Here is an 11,587-nt window from a genome sequence, read left to right on the forward strand (position 1 = left end):
AGCCTGGAACCAGATGTCATCCAAGATGAACCCTTATGAGTGAAATTGAGCCCATTCAGTAAGCTGTTAGCTTCCAGTGGACAAAGCCATGCCTGAAGATTAGAGACTCTTCTTGCTTACAGCAATACGAATATACAGAAGATTCCTCATGAGTCTTCATGTAGACCTCCATGTGTTCGTCCTTCTGGATTGAATCCCCCCTCCCTTCTATAATATAAGATCTCTCCCTTTCATACCACTCCTCCTTGCGCTCTCATGTCCACCTGGGAACATGCAACTGCATCTGAGAATGTCTCCAACCTAGTCTCATGCGTCCAGTGAGTGGAGAGTCAGACGGCCCTGCCCCTGATATAGTATCGCTGGCCTTCCCTGTGTCAAGGCCCGTGTCCTCAGAGATGTCCTCACTGCAGTCACTTGGGCCAGTACAGAGCTGGCTGTGTCAAGAGCTGGAGAAATGTGGCATAGATGCAATGATCTACACCCGCTATGTCCTTAGCTTGCTACTGCATGACAGCTATGACTATGACCTGCAGGACCAGGTATGGTGAAAATGTATTACATTGGGTGTTCCAAAACTTTGTGAGCTGCCTCGCTGTCTCCTGCCTACATAGGCAGCTGTCTTGTATAGCAGCATCCTACCTGAAATGCAGCCTCATAAGAGGCCTATTCAGAATTCTCTACATTGGTGACTGCCCCGCACATCAGTCAAATAGTGCTCCTCATGCACCGCGTACGAGACATTCGACTCGCAGCTAATTTTAGTACAGGAGACATGAGAGAAACGATGCGATCCTCTAATGACCATAAATACGCACAACACACACATTTTGAGTAAAATTTTCAGTTTAGTATCATATTAAACTGTTATCTATACTTTTCAGTATTGAATGGATTATAAGTATATTTATAATCAATTTCTCTTGCTTTGTCTGTCATCATGAATTTATTTTTCCACCAAGCTCATCACAGTGCATTCTGGGATCACCTACTCTGGGAAGGATACATACTATGCTACCTTTAGAATTTGGCAAAAACTAGATATCTTAAGAGGCAGCATAATTAAGATGTCTACTTTTTGGAACAGCCTTTGCGTTAGGAGCGTACCTATGATGTCTTTAAATGCTGCCTCCGGAGGACGCTCACTAGGTTTTGGACCAGACCCAATGCCTCTAAATTCTAAGAACAGTTTCCCAGATAGCACATCTGGAAAGCACTGAGTTCTGTTTTAAGTGTCTTATTTACAATTCTTATAGACATCTTAAAAGAATAGTTTATTAAAATTAAAATTGTCATAATTTAGTCAGTTTCTTGTCATTCCAAACCTCAGTATTTTCTTTCTTTCATGAAACACTAAAGGAAATGTTTGGCAGAATGTCCAAGCTTCTCTTGGACTGCATAAATTCATTTCTGCATTAAAATTTTAATGATACCATAAAGTATGTTGCCATAAAAGTACCATAAATACAGCCCAAATGACTATTCAAAGTCCTCTGTAGCCATACTCTAGCTTTACACTGTGGAGCTGACTGAAATTTCAGTTGTGTTCACCTACGATTTCATCCAAGGCTGCTGGAAAATAGGGATGGGAATTGCCACAGACCTCCCAATTCGATATTACAACGATATTTAGATGCCGATTCGATATGTATTGCAATGTTTTTTTTTATTTTATTTTAATTGTGATTTTGATATTTAGCTTTGTTAACCCTTTTTTTCTTGGAAATGTTTATTGAAGAACAGCTGTGTCTGACATGACATTTGTTTTACTCTGTTGCACAGAATTTGCAGGTAAAAGGTAGGAATATGCAAAACCACTAATTTATATAATCGACTAGTCGTTGCATTGTCTGAGCTTATAGTCGACTAGTTGGTGTGAAGGAAGTCATGTATAATTAGACTGCTTTGTTTTTTCCAAATTCTGTTTTAAAGTTTCATTAAAAAAAAAAGTTAAAGTGAATTCATAGAACTTTAATCAAATGAAAACAGAACAATTACTCCAACATAATATTTCACATACCAAGTGCTTCTATACAGATCCTTACAGCACAATCCAAAGCACATATAACAGCACTCCTGCTTGTGAGATATTATTTAAATATAATTATTGAATTATTATTACTACATTGAACATGACATTTTACTGTAAAATAGTAATATATTTAGGTTACAATGTTTTCAATTTGACATGTTTAGTTAAATTGAGCTTTTAGTCTGGCAGAAAACCGAATAAAGCACTTTCAGTTTGAATGTTGATGATAGCTGCTCACCTCAAAATAAGCAGTTTGTTATATGACTGAATGTGCTTATTAAACTGGAACGATTTTAATATTACAAATATACAGTCTTCATGTGCTGCGAGTTTCAGTGTTAATGAGTGCTCTGCTCTCTCTCCTTTACGCACACACGTAGCGTGCCTGATGCTCATTATGTGGTGTTAACAGTGTATGAGTGTCCGGCTTCATACATTCACTTTAAAATGCATGGCACAGGCAGACTACTATATATTTATTTCATTAAATCTCAGCCTATTTTGTTTAATAATCACACTAGGACATATCACAATTTTAATTTGATTAATTGTGCATTCATACGTTAATTTTCAGGTCAAATTCTGTGACATTCCCCATTTTATATAGTTAATTATGTTTTTATGACTGGACTCCGCAATTGTGGCAATCATACAGCCCCCTACTCTTTTATCACCATAGATCAAGGAAAATCTGATCCCTCATGATATGACCTCTTTAAAGGAATGTTCTGGGTTCAATACAAGTTAAGCTCAATCGACAGCATTTGTGGCAATGTTGATCACCACAAAAAGTTAAATTCAACTCCTTCCTCTTTTTTTTTTTTTTTTAAGAAAAGAAGCAAAAATCATGGTTACAGTGAGGCACTTACAATAGAAGTGAATGGGGAAAGTGAATGTGGCCAATTTTTGGAGGGTTTAAACACAAATGTGAAGCTTATAATTTTACAGTCATTTTAGGGTTTGACATTACGTCGTCATGGTAAGTGAACAAAGTTGTAAAATTGGCTATATAACTTAACACGGAAAAAGTTAGAAAGCAATTTTTATCACACTGAAATCATGTTTACACACATATTGTTTGTCTTGTGGCTATACTTTTGAAAAGGTGAGTATTTTACGAGTCAAAATAATTTTTTGTGGTACTTTATGCCACAAATGCTTTCGATTGAGCTTAACTTGTATTGAACCCGGAACATTCCTTTAAATTAGACTATCTCTTGGTTGAAACCTAGGAGCTTTTGGACTTGTTTTTGCACATAGTGACAATAAAGAAGACCGAAGCAACAGGTTTTCGAGTCTGTCGTAGTAGTGTCTGTTACAAAACCTAGTGAGGTACCTCGCTGTGTACTGACTACATAGGCAGCTGTTTTCTAAGGCAGTGTTCTAACAGAGATGAAACCTCATAAGTAACTGATTTGAAATGCTCTACATAGGAATAAACTCTGTGGCACTTCATAGTCACAATTGCTTCCAATAGTGTTTGATAATAGTATGTTGCTATCAGCCTGTCAGTTAGGCACCTTACTGGAATGGGCGTGACACTTAAAAAAAAAAAAAAACACGCTACACACAAATATTGAGCAAAATAGTCAATTTTAAATTGGATTTAAAGCTGTACTATGGAACATGAAAATAATATGCAGAAATATGCAAAATAACGATCACAATACTAAAAGCTTATAAGAGCATTTTTTCTTTGGAAGTTATAGTAAAGAGATGGTTACATGCTAAACAAATAAATATACATTGCTGTGCTATAAAATCGGTACATTTGAAGCAACTTGAGATCAGTACATTCATGGGGAACTACCTTGTACCTTTAGTGGCTTTTAAATTGTTCAGACTGTCAGTCCAAATCTAATTTTTGTGCATATCCGTTCATATTTAGCAAGTCTGAATGGCAAAAAAAAAAAAAAAACCCACATGAAATATGATTTTTACAAATTCGCTTCAAGCTACATTCATATGTGGCTTGAAATCTTATTCAAATCACATTTCTGGAAATCTGTTTCAGTCTGACTGCTATGATCAAAATCTCAGGTGGCTTTTTGCCATATGTCATTTCCTCACGCTACGTAAAGACACGTTATATGTCATACACTGTTGAAGGAAACATGCTGGCTGTGAGAGGGTAGGTCTAGCTGAGAATATTATTCTCAATGAAATCTTCCCGCTTGCATACTGAAGTTACACAGCCACATCCTTTAATCAAAGATGGCTGCCATACGAGTCCACTAGGGCTGCAACTAATGATTATTTTGATAATCGACTAATCTAACGATTATTAGAATGATTATTCGGGCAATTGTTGCAACGATTAATCAATAGCTCATAACCAACTATTCAGCTTGTGCCCCGATATAAAAGGTTGTATTAAACATGCTTGCTAAAAATACAGTGGACAAAATCATCTTTTAAAAATACCTCTAAATGACATTCACTGAATTAAAGGAAAAAAATACTTTTAAGTTTCATTCAGTAAAAAATTCACTGCAAAAACTCCTATTGATATCAAGTGTTTCTGTCATTTACAATGGTCTAAAAATACATTTACTTGAGAAGCAACATAAGATATTTACATATTTAGACTTCAAGAGACAAATATAAGTGTATTTTGTATATAAGTGTATTTCTTCACTTGGTTATAATGCTGCGAGTGCAGTAAAGACAAAATACACTTATATTCAAGATCTATTCTCTAAAAGCAAGTCTAAACATCTTATATGCTGCTTCTCAGGTGAATGCATCTTTTTTTTTTTTTTTTAAAGGACTTTTATATATTTTAAAATATTTTTATTTTTAAATATTAATCTGTATATTCAACATTCTCCGATAACTAACTAACTAACAATTTTTTCTTTTGCAGTATAGCTGATAAAGTAAATGTATATTGTTTTAAAGGAGCTTTAGATATTTATATTGGTAAATAAGCCAAAACAAAAACAAATCAAAAATGTATTTTGTTGGTGTATATTGGGACGAAGACTACCCTCTCACCTTTCTGTTCACTTCAATCCATCTTTAACTCACACGCAAAAAAAAAATCTCTCTCTTATTATTAAAGCTGTGTATTGCCAATTTTCTTCACGATAAGAAATGCACAGTGACACACATATTATGATTCAATAAGTCGTGTGCCATCACGTTATAATCTAGCTGCAGCAAGCGCACGCCAGAGGGATGAATTCCCTGCGACAGAGTGTGCATCACCCGGGTGCAGTTTCAAACTCTCCCCCTTAGATCGGGACATTCGTGCAACTCATAGAAGAGGCACTGGCCGCACAAAGAAATGCCAGTTTCAGAGTTTGTAGTTATTTACATGATCTGCTTCCATATCATTTGAACTTTAATAAAACTATAACGCATTAAATATAACTGCATTAAAGATGTAATGCTGGGGTGTTTACTTTAAAGATGCTTGACACGCAAGTTTAAGCGGAGCAGCAGCTCCACAAAGAGAGTGCTTCTGTATTTACTTATTTGGTATTTTTGTATAATTCCCTCATACTTTGCGATCTACATCACTTGAAGTTGTTTGGAAAGTTTAGAGTGCATCTGGACTGTGAGCTGTGTAATTCTTCCTCTCCTCAGTCAGGCGCGAACTGCAGTGCTGCTCTCACGCGTCATCATTAGAGTTTGTATGATCTCGTTACGCTAAATGACATCAAACGAATATTCTACAATGAAATTTTTTATTATGTTTTTTCCGATCAGATACACAAAAAATCTGATTTATACTGCCAGTCTGAACATAGCCTTGAACAGGCCATCTGCTAAAAGGACACAAACACACTTAGGGAGCCTCGAGACTGCAGCAATTTTATAAGATACTCAGAAATCATGAATATTAGTAAACATGTTACAGTAACTTAACTGGAAAAAACAAAACTTATAAACACATCGCAATCTGTAAAAACATGAATAATGTTCTATTCATTAAAGCATGACAACCAATAAAAGCTTCAACATCCCTACAAAAAACACATCCAAGCATTATAGCAGGTAAACAACTTCACCAAACAGATTAAAACTGTTAAAAATCAGTAAGGGGAGTAATTTCATGCTGCTGTCTTGACTGAACAGCTGTCACACTCACTTCCCTTTTAAGACAAGGACAGGGTTTTGAACTCATGTTATGTGCTCATTCAATGTGCTTTTGTTAATTGTAACCAAAAAATTGTACGTAGTGCAGCTTTAACTATTTTTTATTTAGATATATTTCTGTATTGAATGAAATATATTTCTCACTTCGTTTGCCATCTTGGATTTATATTTCCTGAAAGCCTTAGAATTTGCCTGAAACAAGGTATTTTAGGAGGCAGCATAAAGTTTGTGGCCTACCGTTCGGAACAGCCTTTGCATCTGGAGCGCTCCTTTAATGCATTAAAATGCTACCTCCGTAGGCAGCTCACTAAGTTTTGAAACATAGCAGTAGTGTTCTGTAAATGTTTTCCCAGTTACTTCCTTGAGAATGGCTTGATTTGCAACAGTTGCATCCTGGCAAAATTTTGTATGGTATCAAATCATTGCACAGATAATAAGCAATCAGTACGACTCATGATTTCCCTTTTGCACAGGAAAATGACATCATCCTGGGATGGGAAAAAGGAGCAGGGAAGAAATGGGGGAAGAGCAAGAGGAAGGGAGGAACTGATCTTAGTCTGGAAGAGATGAAGAAACAAGCTGCGGTGCAGTGTTTGCGTTCAGCATCTGATGAGGTTAGACCTTTGCTATAAGGAATTTTTCACTACATGTATTACAACTCTTGTGTTGACATAAACGGCATCCTCGATTTAGCCTATTAGCACTGTTTTTTTTTTAATGTAAATCATCAACCATCAAGTGTAAACAATTCAATCCAGAGTAAAAAAAAAAATCTGGATTTTTAATTGGTCTGCAGTGTTGCAAATAATGTTGTATACTTTTTGTATTGCAGCTTGTCTATTAATAACATAAATAATAAAGTCAGAGCTAATTTATTTTCTTTATCTGTTTGCCTCTAAAACATTCAGTGCTTTCTCGAAAAGATTTAACGCTATAGTCCCTTCAGCCTACATCTAGTGACGTCCCTGCCCACAAACATTTGCACTGCTTAATTGAAATTCTTAGCCCTAATTCACAAGTACTAGTGACAATTAGAACAGAATGGACAGACATGACAGCACAGGGTTGGTCACAAGAGTTGTATGATGCAGTATTAGTAGAGCAGAGAAATGGCAAACAGCTTCCTGGATAGCCCTCATCATTAAGATTGAAATATGCTACCCAGGACAAATGCCGTTTGAGCTTCAACCTACTTTCTGTTGTGAAAAACATTTACACTATATGCTCTGCCTCAGCCTTTACAGTGAATATGCTTATTTTCATCCAGTTTATCTAGTTCACAGGTTTTCAGAAAATTTGACACATTATATAAATACACATCTCATGTTATTTTGTCATTTTGTTTTTATACATTATGTACACCAATGCTGGATTGTAAATACTAAAGCTACTCCATCCTATTTGGGTATTGTTTTCCATCTGTGTATATTTTGAGCTTTTTAAAAGAATCAACCACTTTATTATAATGTATTTCTCTCTAAGAGGTCTTATTTCACTTAGATGAAAGTTTGTCGAGGGACTTGATACTTTTGTACAGAAAAAAGACCACTACATACAGACCAGTGTTCCCTCTAAGCTGCGTGCCTGCATTCATTTTTATGTATCTTACGTTAATTAAAACAGGTGCAACATATCATGTATGTGTCAAAATATCAGATCTGTGCATAAGAATTTTCAGTGTAAAAGAACTAATGCAGCCTAGATCTGCGACTGTCTATTATGTTGTTAATATTAATCAAACAACAATATTGAAAAGAAAGCCACGGACTGCTCTTTATATATTTGTTATCATTAGCCTACTATGTTCTTAGTTTACTTAAAGGAATATTTAACGGAAAAATGAAAATTATCTCATTTACTCACCATCATGCCATCCCCGATGTGTATGACTTTCTTTCTTCTGCAGAACACAAATTAAGATTTTTAGAAGAACATTTCAGTTCTGTTGGTCCATACAATGCAAGTGAATGGTGACCAGAACTCAGAAAGTCCAAAAAGGACATAAAGGCAACATGAAAGTAATCCTTAAGGCTCCAGTGGTTAAATCCATATCTTCTGAAGCGATATGATAGGTGTGGGTGATAAACAGATCAATATTAAAGTCCTTTTTCTATTATAAATCTACACTTTCGCTTCCACATTCTAGTGTGGAAGTGACTTTCACATACAGCCACCTACTGGTTGGGGCTGGTCAGATGTGGAGATTTATAGTAAAAAAAAAAAAAAAAGGACTGAAATATTTATCTGTTTCTCACCCACACCTATCATATTGCTTCTGAAGACATGGATTTTATCTCCTTTTTGGACCTTCTGAGTTCTGGCCACCATTCACTTGCATTGTGAGGACCAACAGAACTGAAATGTTTCAAAATTCAAAATATATTTTAAATCTGTATGTATAGTGTCTAATAATGCATTGGTAATGTACACTCAAGTTTTATCTTGACAATATAGATTGATATGAATTGAATCTGCCCATTTGATCCTATTATTTAAATAATATTTTGCCAAACTTTTAATTACTGCATGTCCACAAATTATATGGCATGCCTGCATATACTTGTATCAAAGATTTATCCCTGAAAAAATATGTCTAATTAACTATATCTGCAAAACACTGGATATTTTAACATGTCTGCATTTAAATTTAAAATGATGACCAGCTAGTTTCATGCAAGTTCTTTTGAGACAAAATATAAATTAAATATATTTATGATTATATTAATGTTTGTTTTAGTTTTAATGAAGATTAATTGTGATTAATAAAAACAAAAGTGTGATTAGTTAAAATTTTGTAATCAATTCATAGCCCTATTTATTGTTTATAATTACATTCATATTAAACTTTTTAAAATAAAGGAGTGTGTTCAATAGCATAATAGCATATCCATTTTTACTGTGGTATTGAATTTCAAATATCAACTTTATATACTGTGTGTGTGTGTGTGCGTGTGTGTATATGTATATGTATATATATATATATATATATATATATATATATATATATTTGGCCAAAGGTTCTATCCAATAAAAAATAGGATTTGTTCAGCAAGAACAAAAGTTATAGGGAACATTGATACAGACTTTAAGTTTGTCAAAATATTGAAAACTACTTTTTTCTTTCCCTTCAGAATTCTGGAATTGAAAGCTTGGTTGAAGAGCTTTGCTCCAAACTCAAGGATATTCAAAACAAACAAAAAGGTTGGTTGGCAAATTCTCTTTTTAATGCAGGTTGGACCAAAAATTACATTGTTCTCTAGTAGTTGTTTATGGTAGTACATTATAAGAATATTGCTTTTGTATTATTGTCTTATAGAAAAAGAAAAGCAAGGAAACAAAAAATCAGATACATCTCAGTCTCCTGAACTGGAGGAATCATCTTCTTCAAAGGACCAGGTTGAGATGTAAGTAATTGAACTTTATAGTCTTTAATGTAATAATGTGTAATGCTGTACAACTAAGGTCATGATCTCTATGCAATTCATTACTGCAGTTTAATACCAAATTAATAGTTCACATTTGCAAGAAATTTAGTGTTTCATTAAATACAGTTGTATGTACAGTGCATCTGGAAAGTATTCACAGCACTTCACTTTTTCCACACTTTATGTTACAGCCTTATTCCAAAATGGATTAAATTCATTATTTTCCTCAAAATTCTACAAACAATACCCCATAATGACAACATGAAAGAAGTTTGTTTGAAATCTTTGCAAAGTTATTACAAATAAAAAAAACGAACGAAATCACATGTACATAAGTATTCACAGCTTTTGCTCAATACTTTGTTGAAGCACCTTTGGCATCAATTACAGCCTCAAGTCTTTTTGAGTATGATGCTACAAGCTTGGCACACCTATTTTTGGGCAGTTTCTCCCATTCTTCTTTGCAGGAACTCTCAAGCTCCATCAGGTTGGATGGGGAGCGTCGGTGCACAGCCATTTTCAGATCTCTCCAGAGATGTTCAATCGGGTTCAAGTCTGGGCTCTGGCTGGGCCACTCAAGGACATTCACAGAGTTTTCCTGGAGCCACTCCTTTGTTATCTTGGCTGTGTGCTTAGGGTCGTTGTCCTGTTGGAAGATGAACCTTCACCCCAGTCTGAGGTCCAGAGCGCTCTGGAGCAGGTTTTCATCAAGGATGTCTCTGTACATTGCTGCATTCATCTTTCCCTCGATCCTGACAAGTCTCCCAGTTCCTGCCGCTGAAAAATATCCCCACAGCATGATGCTGCCACCACCATGCTTCACTGTAGGGATGGTATTGGCCAGGTGATGAGCGGTGCCTGGTTTCCTCCAGACATGACGCTTGCCATTCAGGCCAAAGAGTTCAATCTTTGTTTCTCATGGTCTGAGAGTCCTTCAGGTGCCTTTTGGCAAACTCCAGGCAGGCTGTCATGTGCCTTTTACTGAGGAGTGGCTTCCGTCTGGCCACTCTAACATACATAGAGACAGGTGTGTGCCTTTCCAAATCATGTCCAATCAACTGAATTTACCACATGTGGACTCCAATCAAGTTGTAGAAACATCTCAAGGATGATCAGTGGAAACAGGATGCACCTGAGCTCAATTTTGAGTGTCATGGCAAAGGCTGTGAATACTTACGTACATGTGTTTTTCTTTTTTTTAATAAATTTGCAAAGATTTCAAACAAACTTCTTTCACGTTGTCATTATGGGGTATTGTTTGTAGAATTTTGAGGAAAATAATGAGTTTAATCCATTTTGGAATAAGGCTGTAACATAACAAAATGTGGAAAAAGTGAAGTGCTGTGAATACTTTCCAGATGCACTGTACGCACATAATGCTTAGTTAAGACACAACTGCCAAAGACTTCCAGGTCTGGGGGCCTTTTACTCTGAACCATATTTTTCTAGGTAAGCATGCACTGTGCACAAGTGCCGTTGTGCTGTATCTTGCTGATTTTTCAAGGTCTCGTGCAGCAACTATGCATTTTTTTATTTTTTTAGACGTTGTCAATTTTTTAAGGAAATTCAACCTTTAAATGCATTTGAGACGTATGCTGTTAAATTCATTGCACTTCGTCTGTTTAAGCCCAAGAATGTAAGACGTCATCAGTTCTTTGAACACATCCAAAATTCAAATGCTCATTTTAGCAATGGAATGTGCATTTTTATCTTAAATTCAATGAATATTGAATTTTGCATTTTTATAGCCTTAATGCATATTGCAAACAAAACTGGAAAACACTTCTAGTACGTTCTAGCCTGATTGGCTGGTTTTAAGGAACTTCTGTGATTTAAGGGCACACAGGGTGCTTCTTAATCAGTCTGCCTGGAAACAGAACCTTGAATACTAGGTAGGGAGTTGGAGCGCTTTTGAGGGTGAAATAATTACTGGATTTGTCAAATTTTACCAAGTTAGTGACAAAATCTTTGAAAAGATATTCAGTTTTGTTTGAAGGAACTAGGAGCAAATAAACTTGATAACCATGAC

General features: G+C 35.6%; 1 protein-coding gene across 5 annotated transcripts in view; it reads left to right on the forward strand.

Moving 5' to 3' along the window:
• The window catches only part of LOC127430125 (uncharacterized protein KIAA0232-like), a 32,562-nt gene that overhangs the window by 10,633 nt on the left and 10,342 nt on the right, over nucleotides 1–11,587 (forward strand). For all 5 annotated transcript variants that reach the window (XM_051679933.1, XM_051679756.1, XM_051679839.1 and 2 more), the window contains 4 exons: nucleotides 1–539; nucleotides 6,607–6,747; nucleotides 9,265–9,334; nucleotides 9,450–9,537. The exon at nucleotides 1–539 is cut by the window's left edge and continues 4 nt beyond it. In XM_051679933.1, coding sequence (XP_051535893.1) covers nucleotides 309–539; nucleotides 6,607–6,747; nucleotides 9,265–9,334; nucleotides 9,450–9,537 — 530 coding nt within the window. In that variant the 5' untranslated portion in view covers nucleotides 1–308. The remainder of the gene's footprint in view (nucleotides 540–6,606; nucleotides 6,748–9,264; nucleotides 9,335–9,449; nucleotides 9,538–11,587) is intronic.

Source organism: Myxocyprinus asiaticus, chromosome 1, assembly GCF_019703515.2.
Source record: "Myxocyprinus asiaticus isolate MX2 ecotype Aquarium Trade chromosome 1, UBuf_Myxa_2, whole genome shotgun sequence".
NCBI classification, from domain to species: Eukaryota; Metazoa; Chordata; class Actinopteri; order Cypriniformes; family Catostomidae; genus Myxocyprinus; species Myxocyprinus asiaticus.